General features: G+C 35.4%; 2 protein-coding genes across 2 annotated transcripts in view; one reads left to right on the top strand and one right to left on the bottom strand.

Annotated features, from left to right (window-relative positions):
* Window positions 1-21,053, top strand: part of ANO3 (anoctamin 3) — a 355,086-nt gene that overhangs the window by 247,761 nt on the left and 86,272 nt on the right. Inside the window, exons 8-13 of the mRNA XM_069471200.1 lie at window positions 1,265-1,309; window positions 6,300-6,431; window positions 9,502-9,608; window positions 10,684-10,739; window positions 14,152-14,273; window positions 19,421-19,555. Of these exons, the coding sequence (XP_069327301.1) occupies window positions 1,265-1,309; window positions 6,300-6,431; window positions 9,502-9,608; window positions 10,684-10,739; window positions 14,152-14,273; window positions 19,421-19,555 (597 nt within the window). The remainder of the gene's footprint in view (window positions 1-1,264; window positions 1,310-6,299; window positions 6,432-9,501; window positions 9,609-10,683; window positions 10,740-14,151; window positions 14,274-19,420; window positions 19,556-21,053) is intronic.
* SLC5A12 (solute carrier family 5 member 12) overlaps window positions 1-21,053 on the bottom strand; it is a 174,077-nt gene that overhangs the window by 8,234 nt on the left and 144,790 nt on the right. The window lies entirely within an intron of this gene.

The raw sequence follows: 21,053 nt of genomic DNA on the forward strand, positions 1-21,053 counted from the left end.
TAGGGACAACTTTAAAATTATTTTCTGGCAGTATGACCAGGGATTGGAATGAAATATGGTACCTCAAAAAGTTTTCAAGTTTTCTAAGCAGTTAATAACATAGGGCTAAATATCAGTTGCCCTGACTCTTAGCCCTGTTTTCTAGATACCACACCATGGAGGAGTTTAATGATCCTCTGAAATGGGTTTTGGTGGTGGGGATAAAACGGCATTTTAGAAGACCCAGAATATCAGATTTCTGAACTCCAATATGAGGATGTAGCGAAAATAGTCTAGGTGATAGATTAACTTCTGTCACCAGAATTTTTAGGTTCTCTAAAATTGTACATGCTTACTTAAGCATACCCTACTTAAAACATTTTTATCTCCTCCATTGCTTTTGATCCAAAAACTTTAGCATTAGTTGGTAAAGTCCCCCATCATATGTGCCTTGTTTACCATCCTCCACCTCTTCCATCACTATACTCAACTTTCAATATATTCTCTAGCTATTACCACATTTATTTCAGTTCTCTGCATCTTATAGTGCTTGGGCTTGCCCCCATAACCATCTGATATGCTACCCCTGACTAGGCTACCATGTGTAACCACTTTATCCAGAGGACTACTTCTACTTGCGCTTTGAGGTTCAATACAGGTGACACATACTCTGGGAAGGTTTCCCTGTCTCCTTTCTCCTCCACCTGTAAACAAACAAACAAACACCTAATTGAGATCCCCTTCCTAGGGATTTCCTTAGCACTGTCTGTTTTTCTACATTATTACTCTTTATTATAACAAATCACTTGTTGCCTCATCTATCAAGGAAGATCCTTGAAGGGCACAGACCTTTTTTCTCTAATTTTTAGTGGTTATACCTTACCATTACTTGGCAAATCAGAAGTATTTATCACTATGTATTTAGATGGATGTATGGATAAATGGATGGATGCATGAATGAATGACTTATAAATTGTAAGCAAATAATCTGGTTAGTATGCATTGAGTGGCAGAAGACAGACTTTCAAAAATAGAATTAAAAATAATATATCTCAAAGTGGCCTATGGATTTATCGAAGTGTTTTTGTTATTAGTAACTTAGATATGGAAATTAAAACACTGTAACTGCAATGTTCTTATTATACTGGCTTATTTTAACATCTTAAGTTTCTCACACATATGGAACTTGAGATATGGCAATGCTGAATATGATTGAATATTGTCACCCACTGGTTTCACTTCATTTTCCCATGACTTTCCTCAGTTGATTTCTACTATTTTTCAGGAAAAAATGCTATTACACTGACCGGAGGAGCAAATCAATGGGCAGGTTGGTGGGTGATGCATAATTTCTTTATGACCAATTTTTCATTTTGAAAAAAAAAATAAAGAAGAAAACATTCGGTTATCCATTTCTGCAGTTGTAAATTTTAGGGAAAAAATTCTATTGATTTGTTAAAAGGATTTCCAAAATGACTTACATCAAACTAAACAATGTTTAAAATCAGATCATCTCTTTGTTACTATTTACCATTGCCATTTTTAGAATCCTCCCATGATATAATATTATAGAAGGAGGATTTTAATTGCAAGTTAGCATCTTAAGAGATTTTACTTTTAAAAATATTTATAAAACCAGGATCAATGGGTAAATGATGAACCACTAGAGGAATAGAACACTAGACCCAGCAAAGACCTTCTGTATCATTCAGTGCAATTCTCTTATTTGACAGAAGTGGTAAAGACTTAGCATCCAGAGTCATGAAGTGTTTTACCAAGGCCATACAGCATCTTTTGAATTGCAAACCTACTCTTACTGTATCACCTGAAGCTGATGTTCTTATTTTAGTATTGAAAATGAACTTCTTTGCAAGAGCTTCATCTCAAAACATGAGTAGCTATGGAAAAGGAATTAATCAAACTATAAACCTGAGACAGAAGGTATTCTTCCACCTGAATCACCTTGGCACTGTTTAAGTGGAGGAAGTGAGCTTCCATTTAATGAATGCCCAAACAAAAGTCTTCTTACACTTGGCCGTTTTCCTGCTCATTGCAAAAGAATCAATTAAAAAAGACAAAACATGTGAACATGGTAGCATATGCTCCAGTGAATAATGTTGCAGGATGTTACAAGTCAGAATAACACAAAAGCTAGAAAAACCATATAGTGCGAATAACCAGACCATTTTAGGACAGGATTCAATAGAGTTTCTTTGCCAAAGAAAATTGAATGTAATTTCAAACTTTATAAATTGGAACAGAAGAATGGTTGGTCTTTTTAAAATATTAAATTTAGGCGTGGTAGTATGGGCTGATGAGAAAAGTAAGTTATGGAGAAAAAAAATCTTGAAATTAGAATGAATATTAAAGAATTAGTATTAAATGGCTTTTTAAAAATTAATCAATGATGCTTCTCAGCCAAGCCATGTCTTTCTGTCGGTTATCATTTAGAACAAACCCTCATCATTTCCCATGTGGTTATTTGGTCCTGGTCTATGTAGCAAATTTTCAAAGTCATTTCTGTATAATAAAATCAAAGTCATTGGAATATTACAGTATATAAATTTACAACTGCAAGGCTTGTTTGTTTTGTTCTGTGTATGCCTGCTTAATATTGGATGATTGATAAAATCTCTTGAGTTCACTTCAGTGTGTTGCTACAGTATTAGTGAGATTTTGCTACTACATAATTGATGGATTTTCTGTTAAACAAGCATCTCTTTCTTTCAGACACTTGCAGAATTACAAAATCCTTAATATTAAGATCACAACAAATGTCTATTTTTATAAAACTATCATAATTTAGTTTTAGAGTAAACTTGTGTTTAGAATGCATAACAAATGTGTATATACTAAATCCTAAAGAAACAACATTTCTAATAATTGAAAAATGTTTTTTCTATTTGATCAAATGTAAAGGTAAACTAGAAAATGAATACTGTATCATGTGTCATGTTTTATTATCTTTTGTGTGTATTAATGTTTGTTTAAGTTCATGAAATGAAAATTCAGTTATCAGTTATTCCAAATGATTATTAAAGTATCTTGAACCTTACTATAACCTACTGCTTTACATTTTACTTTTTAAATAGTTCTCTTTTATAAATAGTTCCTTGCCTGTGGATGCATGGGGGAAGGAGTAGGGAATAATAAGAAAGGCGTTTATATGACTTACTAAATGGAAAAAAAGAATGGTAAAAATCATAAAACTCAATCTGTAGATATTTTGGAAAGTGGGAAATTGAAATAAAATATGCTCATATAGTTTTAATTGTGCTTTTCCTTTCTTGAAGTAGGAAAATATTTTGTATGTGGTTAATTTTAACCAATAAACATTACAGAATACATAACGCACGGGCAGTTATCCTGCTTTTAAAGATCATCATTTCTCCAGGCAGGTTGAGAGGAAATGGCTGTAGTTTTACTATAGCTGCAATTTATCTTTCATTTACAAAGCATTTTCACATTCAATTATCAAAGCATCTTCAAAATGACCCTGCAAGAAAGGCAGCACAGAGTAGCTGGTTTTGCGGATCAGAAAAAATAAATGACTCCCTTACCATCCGCACCCACAGCCCGGCCCTAGCTTTCACAGCTGGTTTGGCAGAGTTTCTGCTTTAATCAACTTCTTTTGACCTTTTAATCCAGATTTATTTTTAATTCCCCTAGAATTTATTTGAGCTTTCCCCTGATTTTAGCAAAGGAATTTAAAGCTCCACTAGAAGCCATCTTCACTTTATGCCACAAAATCTTGAGTTTGCAAGACGTCCACTACAGTAGAGGTTTGACAGAGTGTAAATAATGTGTTAGATTATGTTGGTGGCTTGGTGATGGTAGTTGTACTAATAGAAATAGTAGCAGTAATACTCTTTCTTGTCATTATTATCATTAACATTTATTGTGTGCTTACCATGTGCTGTGTGCCATGGTGTCATACATTATCCATTTAATTCTTAAAATATTTTTTTTTCAGTTAAGAGATAAGAAATTGAGTAAGGCTCAAAGAAATTAATAAACTAGATCCTTGCATTCTAGTATTCAAATCCAGACTGACCACATTTCACCATCAGACAATATTTACTCCTCCACAGGAAGTGTGTGTGCAAAGCCTGAATAGATAATGCTTATTTTCTGTTAACAACATAAGTGATGGTCTAAAAGCCCTTTTATTGCATTTCTTTAAAAAAATATTTAAAAATTCACATTAACTTCCAGTTTGTTTTTAATGTTATCAGAGCTAATAAGACCATGGGTGCTGTAGCCCATCAGGATTTTCTAAATGTGGTCAGACTTCCTCCTTTTATTTTATCCTCCCAGCCACCTAATGAAGGAGAACACATGGAATTACTTGCGCTCTAGAAATGAAGATCCTGAAGCTCCAAGATTGGAAATGTTTTGCCTAATTTCAATTACGGTCTAATTCAGCACTAGACACTCATCATCCAACTCTTACCCCACTGCTTTTTTCAACTATACTAAATTTAAAAAGCTGGAGTAATTACTATATAATCTATTCAATGTTTTCTACATGTCAGTACACTGGCCTCTGGGTTATGGTGGTATTTTGTGATGTTAGAGTCTGTTTTTATAACAAGAAGAAGCAAAATGAATCCTCAGATACTACTTATTTATTAATTTAGGCTAGAAAAAAATATTTGTTCCCTCCAAAAACAAAAATAATTTGGCATCTAAATGATAACCTTACTTGGCAAAAAAAAAAAAAAAAAAAAAAAAAAAATCTAGGCAGTCACATGCTAAACTTACATTAGGATTTGATACATATTTAAAATTACACATGATAATTTTACCATATTAGACTTGAAAAAAATAATTCCTAAGGTACAATAATTATAGCTTGGTGTGGTGGCATGCATCTGTAGTCCTAGTTACTTGGAGGCTGAAGCAGAAGGACAGCTTGAGCTCAGGAGTTCAAGGCTGTAGTGAGCTATAATCACACCACTGCACTCCATCCTGGGTGACAGAGTGAGACCCTGTCTCTAGCAAAAGAAAAAAAAGTACAATATTAGCTGCTTATCCATTGCTGTGCTAAATTTTTTCTGAAGTTCAAGCAGAGTTGGCCAAACAAATATTGATATGTATTGTACTTGTCTAGGAAAATATTCCATCCTGCTACTTTGACTTATTATTACAGAGGAAGTCCAAGATAGAAATTCATAGTGTATAAATATTACCTTTTTGTAGTAAATATTTTTATAGTAATTCAGAATTTACATATTCAGAAGCAATCTCTGAAGTCAATCTCTTTCTTTCCTTTCCTTTTTTTTCTTTGTGAAATAAATGACTTCAGTCAAGATATATACCACCATGGAACTAGGTTATGACTATAATCTAAAACTGGGACCAAAGTATCCTAATCTCAGATTTCTCAAAATAGTGTCCTTTTAATATATGTCTGATGTTTGTGCTAAACTTCAAAGTATGCTGAGTATAGTCAGTGGAGATAGCAGCATGGGCATCCCCTAGGAGCTACTTAGGAATGCAGAATCCCAGGCCCCACCCCAGGCCATTGAATCAGCATCTGCGTTTTAACAAGATATTCAGGTAGTTCATATGCCCATTAAGAGTCCTAAAAGTACTGCAAAGGCTCCTTGCCTCAACTTTCCTTTTCGTTAATGATCCAGTTTAAAGTAAAACACCTATTTGCAATTCTCCAGCAAGGTCACTATTATTTTTATTTTATGAGGGAATATACTGAGGCCAGAAGTTAAATAACTTGCACAAGGTCACACAGTCAGTGAAATGCAGAGCTCTATTTTAACCCACTTCTGCTTGACTAAAAGCCCTTCCTGTTTCTGTCACACTTGAGAGTCCCAGTGCCACTGAATGAGTGTCATAGCCATTTATTTCTTTTCAGCCTCCACTTTTGTAGAGACACATTGCTTTGCTTTTTTTCCCAAAGAATCAGGGAGTAATCTATGTTTATATATGTAGAGATATACTCACAGATACATATACACACAGCTTTAATAAATATATCGTGCTGCTTTTTAAAAACACTTTCCTACCACCATCTTTAGGTATGATGATTCTTAAATATTTGCCACAAGATTTTTTTTTTTCATGAGGATAATGTGGTTGCCCTGAAACAGTTTAAACAAAGGCAGGATTTAGTATGTTTTGCTATTTATTTCTTTTGCATGGGAACATAAGGAGTGCATGTGTGTGTGGGGTGGTGGTGGGTGTATGTATGTGCATGTCTTTTTGGAAATCTTTCTTTGGTCCTTAAGAGAACTGTAGTGGATGGTCGGCATGGTTCTAGAATACAACTTAATGTGATTTTAAATGTGACGCTGTTCCAGGGTGCAAAGTTATTTTAGAAGAATCAAAAACTGGATGGCCCAAAACCCAATGGTTCTTGACAAGTCCGCTTTTCCAAACCTAGGGGAGTCAGACTGCTATACTGGTCCCTTCAGCCGTGCTCGGATTCACCAGTGAGTTTCCATCTCTTTTTTCCGCCCACCTGCCTTTATACTTTTCAATATTAGGGTCTCGTTTATAGAATAAAAATGCTTGGGACCATTTCCATTGCTTACCAAATAAGTCAGAGAACATATCACTTCATAAAAATGCACACTTAACTTATGAATAACACTAAGTGAACATTATTAATTCTTTATCAACTTTATGATTTACAGACTTTCAAGTAATGAGTAATGAATTGTAAACCCATGGGCTGGTAGTCTACCTCCCAACTCTTTCAAAATAACTGTAATGATAGTAAGTCACTCAGTTAAAATAACAATAGTGATAACAGAATTGTTACTAATTAGCATGTTTAATTAATTAATTCTAATTAATAAATTATTATAGCCATATTACATTTAATACATATATTTATTAATTAAGTTATCCATTTTAGTTTACTCTTATTAAACTAAGGTAAGTGAGAATTTTTTAGGAATCTGTTGCATGGCTCTCTCTCTGCCTACCTGCCTACATATCTGTTCTTGTGTTCATTCAACTAGTATTTGTTGAGTTTCTACTTGACACAGGTTGAAGTTATAAAGGGGATTATGACAAAGTTTCTGCCTTCATGGTACCACCAGTCTAATGAGGCAGACAAAAATGTAAATTTACAATTAAATAGAGTGAACCTAAAGATAGAAAAATGCACAGTTTACTAAAGGGCTATGGCTGTAGGGCCTACTTTTCTGTACACCATTCTGGATTGAATTATATTTTGAAATGTGGGAGATTGAAAAGATGGATGAAACAGCATTCCAGGCCATCAGATATGTAACATAGCCTGCCATAAATGGGAAACCGTCTCTTTCCTAATATTCCATTTATTCTATTACTTATTCTTGCAGGTGGATCTAGGAGCATCCTTTCTAATGCCAGTTATTAGAATGAGAGTGGGGGAGGGGTAGAAATCCACTGACTGCCAGGTATAGAGAGGTCGGACTTTCATGGAAGCTCCTTCAGCTTTCTGCTGCATGTTTTCAGGACCTTTAAGGATCTGTGGCACAACAGATAAAAAACATTCTGCTGTTTGTTTTTAAATCCCCCAAACCAGTGTGATCCTTGGAAAATATCAATCAGAACACACAACTGCCTCATGTAAGACTCCGAAATAGCTCCCCATTTGTACTTTTTTTTTAAATTCAAATTTCTTACCATCTACTCTGTGAGCAAGAATGCTGTAGTCCCTGCCCAGCACTGTCACTTCATCTGCTGCATTTTTCTTACCACCATTTTCTCATTCCAGCCATATAAACCTTGGTTCTAGCCATCAATAGCTCAAGCTTAGTCCCAGCTTAGAGTCTTTGTTCTTGCTGTTCTCTGCCTGACATGCTCTGCCCCCAGATCTTCATACGGCATATTCTTTCTTACCATGCAGCTCCCACTCAACCATCACCACCTCAGAGACACCTGCTCTGAAAACGTGACCTAGAGTCCCCTTGTCCCAGTCATTGTCTATGTCATTATGCTGTTTCATTTTTCTTCCTAGCAATTATCTGAAATTATGTTATTTATTTATTTATGTATTATCTATTTCATCCCCTGCATAATGTAACTCCATGAAAAAAAAATAAAAGAAATTTGTATGCTTCAGAAATATTTGTTCAGGGTATGCTAAATCAATTTCATGGTGAAAGAGGCAGGTAAGCATTCCTTCTGCTACCTACAATTAACAGAACCCTCAATTTGGTACGTAAGAATACAGATATAAAAAGCATAATATAAAATATTGGAGGAACTCAGAGTCTAGTAAAATGTACAGATGTACAAATAAATCTAAAACAAGACAGAGTAAAATCAATGTATTAGGAAAGGCATAATTAAAATGTACATTTTATAAGAAAAAGAGAGCCACTTCCAAAGTAGAGGATCTAGGAAGCCTTTTTGAAGGAGACAGCCCTTTTTAACAGGTAAAAATATGGAGCAACATGGGGAGAGGAGGCGAAAGAGGTATCAGAAACAGAGAAAAATCCAAAGGAAAATAAGCACAGGATTTTAAGGTTATGATAAATTATACAATTTGACAGATGATCAGTTACAAGAAGCCAGAACTATGAGACATAAAACTGAGGAGTAAGTTGGAGTGAACTTGTAGAGAGCCTTGGAGGAAAATAATAAATTTAATTATGCTCGTCACGAAGAGCTGCTGACATGCTTATAAGTAGAGGAGTGTTCTAAGGATTGGAGCTGTGCTTTAGAAGTCAGGTGAGAAATTGGATGTCAAGTTAGGACACTCTTCTCATAACTTAGGCAAGAGACAATAAGACTCAGATATAAAGAGCTGGTGCCAAAGCTGGACACAGGTGGTTCAGTTAGAAAAGTAACTTAGTTTGGCAACTGTTTGAATATGGAGGGTGAAGAGGAAGCGTAGATCACAGAAGACCTAATACTTCAGGACTACGTGCCTGATGAAATGGTGGCTTATCATTCACAGAGAGAAAGCAACTAGAAACAGAAGTGTCTGAGTCGTAGGACACTTCCATTGTTTTGGGGCTCTCAGTATATTATAAAGCAAATCAGACCCTTCCTTTCCTCTTGGGATCACCTGTTTTTTCTTTACATCATTGGCTGTCACGTGGTCCCACTTGCTACTCTTCCTACATGGGGACAACATAGGACATCAAAGGGGAGGGAGGACTGTTGCTCATTGTTAAAATTTTGAAAACAAGATAAGCTAGATTGGAAAGTGTGGTATGAGGATGACATCAAATTTTAATGTGTTCTATTTGGAAATACATTGCATAAGATAGTACAAAATTTATGGGAGGCAGTGGACAATCTACTCTTTGCTTGTTCTAATGCTACACAAGAAATAGGAGGACACCTAGACTTCCATATAAAGTGAAAGAAGATACTGTAATGAATATTTCATAATGCCCTATATCATTTATGAGTAATTCCTTTTCTCTGTCAATTGATTTTTTTAAAAAGAGGATGGTTTCTCTTCTGATTTATTATACTTCATATGCATCAGCTTTAGTGGAACTTGTAACCATTGCTATTCTTTGAATATTAAAACTAATCCCTTTATCTTAACAGCTTTATAATAAACAATAAGGACACCTTCTTCAGCAATGCTACTCGAAGCAGGATAGTCTATCACATGCTGGAACGCACCAAATATGAAAATGGAATATCAAAAGTGGGTAAGAACATTAATTAAAAACATATAGAAAGTAGAATTTGCTGATACTATTTATACCCAGAACTATTGTTTTTTGAACAACTGAAGCTTTGCCTTCATTCATTAAATATGAGTGTATAGCACATTGAACACAAACTCTATAAACATTCTATTTTGCAGCCCTTCAGTAAAACAAACAAACAAAGAAAAACCTTTTTGAGGGCATTTGGCCACATGTCAAAATTTGAAATGTGCAAACACTTTGAAACAGAAATTTTATTTCTTGAAATTTATCCCAAAGAATAATCAGACTTTTGAATATATGTATTCAAAAATATTTGAATATATGTAGAAATTGATTCATTGTGGCTTTATTGGTAATAAAATAAAACTAGAAATATCTTAAATATTGACCACTGTGGACAAATAAGTTAGGCTGCATCCATTTATAATGAATCCTTTGAAAATTATGTGACATTTATTCACTCTTTACACGAATTTATCAAGCATTTATTATGTGCTATATTTTATATAAAATGTCTGACATAGACCCTTTACTCATGGAGATTGAAAATTAGTTATTAGTTCTCTATTTATTAACTTCAAAAGATATCTACAAACAATAAGTCTAATGTAATTCTATTTCCTAAATGCAAATATATAAAAAGAAAAAACATCTGGAAGACTATGTAAGATACTTTTTAGAGGTTACCTCTGGAAGGAAAAATAACAGTTAATTTAAACTTTTTAAATTTCTATGTTGTTTGAGTGTTTAGCAGTATGCTTCAACATGTAATACAAAAGAAAATCTAGAATATTTCACCTAGAAAAAGTAAAAAAAATTATAAAGTTTACATAGAGATAAGTAGAAAACAATAGGTAACAAACAAACTATGGTTTTAATTATAAGGGTGAAAAATACAAGATGCCTGAAGATATCAAATATCTCACTGTCCTCATAGGCGAGGTGGCTATGGATGTCATTTGGATTATTTAAAATTTTTAAATTAATTTGTTGTTCCAGGTATATTTATGTTGCTTCAGAGGGAATTTTTATTTAAACTAACTCAAGAACCGTCCTTTTCTTCTCTTTCCAGGTATCCGTAAACTTATAAACAATGGCTCGTATATAGCAGCGTTTCCCCCACATGAGGTAATTGTGAAATATATTTTTCATTTTAAAAAATGGTTTTCATGCTCAATGCTTGATCCCATTGTTTTCACTTCAGTCTGGCTGCACATACCCGAGAGTGTTCAGTCAGCAAGTGGCCCTGGCCCTTCTGAGTCCCCATGGTAATCTTGTGGCTGCACACTTGTGACTCTGCTCCAAAATCCTTCTGCAATTTGCCTCATGCTTGGAATCCCAACAATCCTGGATGCTCTGGCTGCTGCCCTCTGCTCCAGCACAGAGCTCCATTCTTGCTCCAGCTTGAGATCCACACCACTCCACACAGGGCACCTGCCCGGTTTGTGCCTACTACCCTGGGATACCTGAAAATCTATCAGCCCACAGCAAAAGCCTGTAATAGCCCATTTCTTACCTGATTCTCTGCCAGATTATTGCCTCCCTGCCAGTTTTAAATAGAAATGCCTGATGCAAGCTGTGGTAGGTCCTGCCCACCATCAATGACATTTCAATCAATTTTAACTTCTCCTGCCTTTTCCCCTGTCTTCTTGACTTTTTTCTTTAAGAAAATTTCATATTTTAAAGTAAGAATGGGCTCTTTAGAGGTTTTAGTTCTGAACTTTCAAAAACCATCGCTCTTCTATTCATAAAGTTAGAATAGAAGGACAACATCATAGGACATATTACTTGAGAAATTTGCAGTCTGGTATAACTAATAATAGAAAAATGTATCGAGTACTTCCTATTTGGCAGTGAGCTAAATGTTTTATATGGATTATCTCATTTAATCCCTGAAACACTGTTTGAGATAGACAATAATATTAACTCTTTTATGTACAGATAACTGAGGTACAGAAAGGTAAGAAAGGCACAGTTTTGAACCCAGGAAGCCAACCTCCAACGTTTATATTCATTATGGTATACCTACTTATAGTAAGAATAGGAATAATAATAACAGGTAATACGTTTGTATGTTTTATGTGCCAGGCCCTGTGCATATATTTTCCATTATTCTGACAATAACCCTGGAGGGGTAAATATTATTATTATTCCCATTTTAGACATGAAGAAACAAAGCTCAGATAAATTAAACACCATGTCAAATACCACATAAGCATAAGTGGTAAAGTGTCTGGAGTGGCAAACCTAAGGCCCTAGGGGAGCCGCTGTAGCAAAAGAAGGTTTGGATTGTTCTCTGTGTAGGTAAATTTCTCTGCGTAATTAGGCTGTGTTCTGACAGTTCATTTGACAGTTTCTTGTGTGAAGTTTGGGATATTATAAGTAGGTTGTAACTAATGGTCATTTTTCCTTTTTGCTTATAATTTAATTGAAATACTAACATATGGAACACATACACAAAAAGAATAGAAAACAATACTGGTGAAACATAGTAAGTAAAACAAAGTAGAAAGTCAGTAAAAAGGACTCAGGAATTTTCTATTGATTTTAAATGCTACTTACTTGAGGGGGAAATAAAACAAGGCTTTCTCAGAGGAAATGGAGACAATGTCACTGATGATAATTTGATTAAGGACACTTCATAGTTTATGGATTTTTTTTTTCTTCTTCCTTAATGCAAGAAATGAGTGCCAATCTCATAATTTTCATTCCTAGTTGAGATTTGGTTTTTTTCTTACAAAAAGGACAATGGCTAGAGAGGAGAGAAATGAATTTCCAATGGAATTTGGCATGAAAAGGAAAAAGAAAAAGAATACATATATATGTGTGTATGTATATATATTCACATATATATGAGAAAGGGTTTGCCCAAGATATTTCTAGAATTAATAATTCTATCAATTGTGAATTATGAATACTGGAAACAGGGAAAGCGTGTTGGTGGGAGGAGGGTCCTGTCTCAGGGATGGCAGGGATCAGTGAGTGTACATGATCCTTTGGAAAGGCATGAAAATATGTGAGTAAACAAGAGTGCTCACTTTGATCAGTTTTCCCTTGCAGCCCATCTTATATCACTGTCAAGCCAGAATAATGTGGCTGACTGAAGTAGTGAACAGAGCTGAAAGAGTGGTATACCCAGTATTCTAAAGTCTTGCATCTGAAACCTCAAAAGCCTTTTAGTCTTTAGGGTTTAAACACCTTGAGCTACGCTGGGGAAGACAACTCTCGGGCTGCACTTTAACTGTACTTCCACCCTTACCTAATGAATTTGTCAATTTTGTTAGAGGACAAGAGAGGTGGCATCCACAGCTGCCTCTCACTGCAACCTTGAGGCACCTGCAAGCCGCGATTCAAAGTGTCCTCTACCTCATAGGAACCAACAGCCCTGGTTGTCTGGGAACAGTCTGATGACAGTTTCATACTTTTCAATGGCTATAATATATCTTATATACATAAATAACTAACTCTAATTGCATATTTCCTATGTGCCTGGCACTTTATAGGAACTAACCATGTTGGCCTCATAAAACCCTTCCATACTGGGTATCATTAATATTATTCTTATCCCTGTCATCTAGGTGAGGAAACTGAGGCATAAGTCCACTTGCTTTAATTTTTTTTTAATTTTTTATTTTTCATTATTATGGGTACATAATACTTGTGTATATGTGATGTTTAGATACAGGCATACAATGTGTATTAATCAAATCAGGGCAATTGGAGTATCAATCACCTCAGGCATTTATCATCAAATGTTTCATAAAAGCAGATTCATACATTGCAGTGAGGTGAGGAACTTTATCGTACTCTGTGTCTCAAGTTTGGGTTCAGAAAATATATAATCACCACTTCTCTTGTCCTCTTTCTTGATCTTAAAAGCAGAGAAGTTCAGGCTTCAGGGAACTCTTTCCTCTATAAGAAATATTATATAGTCTGTATAATTGCAGCCCATGGGACAGATTTTAGAGAGGATGTAAAAAATTTGAAAATCCTTTAATTTTTGGAATACCTTATTTGAAGTAAATTTTAATGATTCTACTACTTAAATACATGACTAGCACTGGTGGCTGAAACCTCTTGGACTTTTTGAATGACTACTTATTCTCCTCCTTAGCTTCTTAAAGGGAAGAAAGCTTTGCTGGGACTATATCACTTCTTCGAACAAAATAATCCTTTTAATTTCTGAACTAAAGATTACAACAATTTCTCTCAGTGATGATGAAGATATTGTATTTCTTAAAAGACCTTAAATTTCAAACAGTGAAGCCTAAAGTCTAGTTTACTTTAAGTTAAATGAATCCCATTGGTTTAAAAAAAGTAACTTAATAAAGGATTTTATGGAACTGTCAGAGAATTTTTAATGAAAAAAAGACATATAAAGGCATCTATTACATTATTCCAGTTATGGGCTAAAGTTTACAATTTCTGAAGCTTTTAATAAGTTGTTAAATTATTCTCTAAGAGAAAAAAAACAGTTATTATTTAGTTCAAATTTCCCTAGGAGAAGGAATCCTAATTTTTGTTATTTCATCTGTTTCAGGGAGCCTATAAGAGTAGCCAGCCCATCAAAACCCATGGACCTCAGAATAACAGACATCTGTTATATGAGCGCTGGGCACGCTGGGGAATGTGGTATAAGCATCAGCCTCTGGATTTAATCAGGTACTGCAAATGGATCAATTATGGAAGGCAAATAATGCTGTTTTGTTGTCATTTTCTTGGACTTGGAATTATTTCTTGTACCTACCAAATCATCTCTATCAGTGAGGATGCACTCTATAAAAAAGCAACCACTATAGGATTTTTCAGTAAGAGAAACTTAATGCAAGGCATTGGTTAGACAGAGCATGAGAAAGCTGAGAATTCAAACAGGGCTTGTATGGCCACCAGAGATTACCAACAGCAGAAAATTACTAACACCTCTGAAAGGTGGAGGGAAAGTGGAATGAAGTGCCCAATCTTGGACAGGACTTAGACCTAGGCCTTGGCTGGGGCTGCCTACAAAGAGGTGAAGGGAGGATGTGAGGAGCCACAGGGGAGGCATAGTCACTCTGGAGACAGCCTTGAGGATGACCAAGATAGGGAAAAAGATCCTGCCTTTTATCCCTTCCCTCCACCTTCCAGTCTCCTAGTACCTCCTGGCCCAGCTTAACCAGAAGCTATTTATTAATACAAGGGAAGTTGAGTAATCTACTTCTCTGTGAAAAATCAAAACAAAGAAAAGCAGCAAATAGGTCTAAGAGCAAAGACAAACATGACTAACACATCTATCTACATATTTATTATGCAACAAAGAGCTTCTCTATTTTAGGAAATATATTCTAGTGAATAATTGACTTCAACTTGAATTAGTCTTGAAACACTGTTATATTCATGTTTCATATCATTTATTTTAGTGACTGATAACTTTTTGTTTTTTTTAAATCATGAAATATATATTAGCAAGGACTTAAGTCCACAGCTAACTATAAAAATATATAGAATGAAAGAAAAAGAACCATTTTATTATTGTATTATATTAATATTTAATATATGTTGATATTTTAAACTGCTTATGATATATAAATATTAAAAACACTCATAACTATATCAGTCAGTGCCCCAGCAGAAAACTGATAGAACATTGAAAGGAGTACTTTGAGACAATTTAGTAAAAGAACTTTATACAGAAGTGAGAACCAGGCAAGGTCAAGGGGTACAAGAAATGATGCTGAAGCTCCCAGGAACTAGCAAAAGGTAGAAGGTTTTATTAAACCTAGGCCTGAAGAGGGCAGGGAAGGGAGCAGTTGGCAGAACCTGTCAAAGTCTCTAACTGTAGAAAGGGAGGTGGGGCACGTGACACAAGCCATGACCTTAGGAAGAAAGCAGCCAGGGCCAAACTATGGCCCAGGAAGGAGGAAGCCCGGGTAATAAATACCTCAAGATCTCCTTTATCTTGCCTTGTGCTCTCCTGCTGGTACCTACAGTTGGCCAAAAGCCCATCAGGAAGCCAGAGGAAGAAAGGATCATAGGTGATACAGTCTATAAAGGTGAACCTCCTGGGGCACATAGCAGAAAGAAAAAGGGTAGAGTGTTGGTCTGGAGGTACAAGAGACAAATATCCAGCACCAAACACTTTTAATTTCAAACATTATGTATTTGGGTATATCCAGAATCAAGATATTTTGACTGTGATTCAATCGCAACAAATTGTCAGATTCTAATGTATGCAGGTGAAAGAATTAGTATTTTAGAGATATATGAACACAGTGAGATGTGCTGGTTCACAAAGTCATATTTATTAGGAGTTAAAATGAAGTTAGGATTTTCAAGTGAGCATTTTAGTATCAATAATTATCCTTATTGAGCTTATTTCACTTAAAATGATATCCTCCATATTCATCCATGTTGTTGCAAATGACAGTATTTTATTTTGTAAGGCTAAATGTATTTCACTGGGTATATATACCATATTTTCTTTATCTGTCTGACACAGAAAGACAAATACCTCATGATGTCACTTACGTGTAGAATCTAAAACAACTGAACTCGTAAAGCAGAGAATAGAATAGTGGTTACCAGGGGCTGGGGGTGGGGAGGAGGTGGAAATTGGGGAGATGTTGGTCAAAGGATATGAAGTTTCAGTTAGATAGGAGGAATAAGTTCAAGAGATTTATTGTACAATATGGTAGTTATAGTTAATAATGTATTCTTGAAAATTGCTGAGCACATTTTAAAAATCATCAGCCATAAAACCTGCTTAATAAAATATTTAATAGTTGTGTGGCATTTTTAACAATGTTTCACAATAGGCATCACAGGATTTAAATTTTAAAACAAAGTCACTAAATGAAATACTTCTCTCTAAAACAGATTTCAACATTTATTTATTTCATGATAGAAGTTATTTCAACAGACAGAATCCTATCATCCAATGAAATGTCACATGGGGACCAATATATAAAACAGATAAAACAAGAGTAGCTATGGTTGAAGTGTGATGGGGAGTCACAGCAATGGCAACCCCCTCTTCTTCCTTGCTCTGTTGTGGTTTTGAGATACCGCTAAGGAACACCTAGGAATCCTAGAAGGTTGTGAATACCAATGCTCTCGTGCAAGAGCACTTTCCTTAGCCTTCTCTGCCTGGCGCTAACTTCTCCTGAAAAAGATCTGAAATCTACTTCAACTTAGGTGATTATACTTCAGTCAAATAATATTGTTGCTTATTTTAACTTTCAACAATATGTAATTTTAAATCTCAGGATAATACTGCCAAATAAGCCGGTTTGTCTGTGCAATCCTCTGTCATCATTATCACAAAGATACTCTATTATGTTAGTAACATGTGCTAAACAAAGTCTGCTCCACCCCACAAAGGAACATTTGTTTAAGGGAACAAATGCCTTTATTGCAATACCTGTTAATATAATTAGCATCACTGCTGAAGTAAAACATTATTACTATAGAAGAAATGAATATTACATTGATCTATGTTTCCTAGGAGAAAGAAATAAAAGGAAAAAAATTGGGTAAAAGATGTTTAACAAAGGATGACTCCAGGTCTGCACCTGGTAGAATATGCACGAGATTTAATTGACACGATACAGAGAATGAAGCAGAAAGGAAATAAAAAGGAAGCCTCGGTACGGAAAGATGACAAGAGAATTTCTTCTTAGCAAGAATCACTGTTCAGTGCAATATTCCCAAATGAACTGTAAAGTACCAATCTTTATCGCAGGAACAAAACTGTGCTAAGTAACCACATTTAGAAGATGGAGACCAAACAACTGTAGAGAAGTCAAGAATTATTATTTCTTACCAGACCATTACACACTGTAGAACAGGTAATATTGGCAGTAGGGTAGGTGAACAAAGAGCAATTCCATGGTTATTGCAACTGCCTTATTCATCTGCCATTTCCATTTAAACTATGTTCATCACCTAAAGGGGAATAAAATACATTCATTCTCTTAGCTTCATTCAATATTTCCTAGTGAAGGAGCACACAGGTCTGCCTTCAAGCAGCTTACAGTCTTAGAGGGAAGGAGAGGAATGCAGGAGTGACAGATAATTGCTATAAAGAGTTGTAAATTTAGGGCACTGGAACACAGATGAGGGCAGTGTGGGGAGCAAGAGCAGCAGCATCTAACCAGGGTCTGAGTGGAAGTAAGGGAAGGTTTTCTGGAATGATTAATAGAAAGTAAAGGAGCTTCTGCATGGCAAAAGAAATAATCAGCAGAGTGAACAGACAACTTGCAGAATGGGAGGAAATATTTGCAAACTGTACATCCAACAGGGCACTAATATCCAGAATTTATAAGGAATTCAAACAACTCGACAACAAACAAAACAAAACAAAATAAATAAATAAACCAAAAGTAGGCTAAGGACATGAATAGACATTTTTTAAAGGAAGACCAATAAATGCCCAACAAACATATGAAAAAATGTTCAACATCACTAATCATCAGAGAAATGCAAACTAAAACCACAGTGAAATATCATCTTATACCAATCAGAATGGCTATTAACAAAGGCAAAAAATAACAGGTATTGGAAAAAATGTGGAGAAAAGGGAACCTTATACACTGTTTTTGGGAATGTAAATTAGTGCAACCTCTATGAAAAACAGTATGGAGATTTCTCAAAGAACTGAAAATAGAACTACCACCGTATAATCCAGCCATCCCACTTCTGGGTATCTACCCAAAGGAAAAGAAATCATATATCAAAAAGATTCCTGCACTTGTGTGTTTATTACAGCAATATTCACAATAACAAAGATAGGGAATTAACCTAAGTGTCCATCAATGGGAGATTGGGTAAAGAAAATATGATATTTATATACACAATGGAATACTATTCAGCTGTAAAAAAGAATGAAATCATGTCTTCTGCAGGAACATGGATGGGCCTAGAGGCCATTATCTTAAGTGAAACAACTCAGACACAGAAAAACAAATACTACATGTTCTCATTACAAGTGGGAGCTAAATAATTGTGTACACATGGAAGCAGAGTGTGGAACAATGGACAATGGAGACTCGGAGGAGTTGGGGGATGGATGGTGGGAGGTTGCTTGGTGGGTACAATGTGTAACCACAGCGATGGGTGCCCTGAAGGCCCTGACTTCACCGCAATGCAATATATTGATGTAAAAAAATTGCACTTTACTCCATGAATATATACAAATAAAAAATAAACAGAGAAAAACATAAACTGAAGGAAAAGTACTTATCAGATGTGAGACGGGAAGAATTAAAGGGTTTTCTGTGTATGTGTGTGTGTGTGAAGGTGCAGCATTGAACAACGTAAGTATTGTGTGTTTTAGAAAATGCAGAGTTGAGCTATGTTGAGGAAGATGTCACAAAATGGTGCAGATTGTGTCTAGCGTAAGGGTGTCTGGCCAAGGGTGCACATGGAGACTGAAATTTAACCCGCTGTCAGCATCCACCCAGAGGGGAGACATTTTTCTAACTTGCACAAAAGCGATATGGTTTAGAGCAGCTCTGTGATGGAAAGAATGAAAAGGCATGCTGCTAGGAGGATGGAAAAAAGCAAGAAGTGGGTTATAAAAAGCTTTATGAACCATATTAAGAAGTTTGGCACAGAAATAAATACACTTGAGAAAATTGTCCCTATAATGAAAATGTTTAAAAATAAACAATATTACCATTATTAGATTAGTTAACAAGCAGGAGTATTAGAAACCCTGGATGGAGCTGGTAGCCTCAAGATTCCATCTAAAATGCTGACTCGATGTGGCATCAATATTTGTAACATTGCTCATATTGCTTTAACTCAATCCAAGGATTTGCTTTCTCATGTAGGCTATACTTTGGTGAGAAGATTGGGCTATACTTTGCTTGGCTGGGATGGTATACTGGAATGCTGATTCCTGCAGCAGCTGTTGGCTTGTGTGTTTTCTTCTATGGATTATTGACAATGAATAAAAGTCAAGTAAGGTAAGCTATGAAGAGTCTTCTTAAAAATGTTTGGCCTATCTTCTGAGTGAGCAAAAGCTTCATAATAATGCTGACTATAAAAAAAAAGATTAATGATACTATGATTTAATTCATTTGCTGTTCCTGGTTTTTTTTTTTTTTTTTTTGGTAGGAGAACACTATAAAAAAAGGCCATTTTATATTCTTATATACAAATTCTCTTGGATAATTTCCAAAACTGTTACCTTTATACCAAATTTCTCTTTCCAGAATGTCCCACAAAATGATTAAAAATTTAGTAGACAGTTTATATAATTCCCATTTGCTTAGCATTTGGTAGTCTAGAATGCCCTCTCAATACCTTAGTTCAAATCATTTATAATACCTACAATTTTTAAACAATTTACAGTGGCCTTCCGAATACATTGTTTCATTTGCAGTAACCTTCATTACCAACCTTGGGGATGCATATCTCTTTTTACACATGTCAATGGAATAAAAGCCAAACTCTGTAACGTAATTTTAAAGAGATTTATTCTGAGCCAAATTTGAGGATCATTACCTGGAGCCATGCCCAAGAGGCCTTGAGCAAGTGGACTCACTGTGGCTGGGTTACATTTTGGTTTTATACATTTCAGGAGACCGGGGTTACAAGTAAAGTCATAAATCAAGACATCAATACGTGGGAGGCATACATTGGTTTGCCTGGAAAGGTGGGCCATGTGGAAGGGTGGGGGGGGGGGGCTTACAGGTTATAGGTGGGTTTAAAGATTCTTTGGCTTGTAATTGGCTAAAGACATGAAGCTTTGTCTAAAGGCTTGGAATGTTTTAACATAGTTGTTCTTTATCAGAGATAAGCCACCAGAGGTAGATTTGTTATGTAAATTGAGGACCTGTAGATTTGTCTCATACACCCTTAGGCCAGTTAATGAGTTACAAAGACTGTCCCCAAGAAGAGAGAGGGGGGCATGATGAGGCATGTCTGACCTCCTTCCTCCTGGCAGGCAATTTAGTTTTAGGATATTCCTTTGGCCATGAGGGGGTCCATTTAGTCAGCCAGCGCGGGGGTGAGCCTTAAAATTTTATTTTAGTTCACACACATGAAGGAACCTAATATACTTAAAGATGTCTACACAAAACTTTTCTACCACATAAATAGCAGTCTCTTCTCTCCTGAGTATATAATGGAACATTAAATATTTTCTACTTTGTTCGTACTCTCTAGAGGAACAGACATTTTAAACTTTGTTTAGCATCAACTTAAAATATGGAGACGTATAGGATTTGACAGAAGTCAAATGTATTTCATAATGTTGAAGTGACTCAAGATTTGAAAATAGGAACAACACATTAGCAGGGACAAGAGTCAGCCTAGTATTAAAGAATACTTTTAACACAATATATCACGAGTATTTCATCAAGCTCAACTTTGTACGATTAAATTCAAATATGAAAAAACATCTCTCCCCTCTCTTCTACAGCTCAACACTTTCTTTTCCTTTGGCTCATTTTTTTACAA

Source organism: Eulemur rufifrons, chromosome 6, assembly GCF_041146395.1.
Source record: "Eulemur rufifrons isolate Redbay chromosome 6, OSU_ERuf_1, whole genome shotgun sequence".
Lineage (NCBI taxonomy): Eukaryota > Metazoa > Chordata > Mammalia > Primates > Lemuridae > Eulemur > Eulemur rufifrons.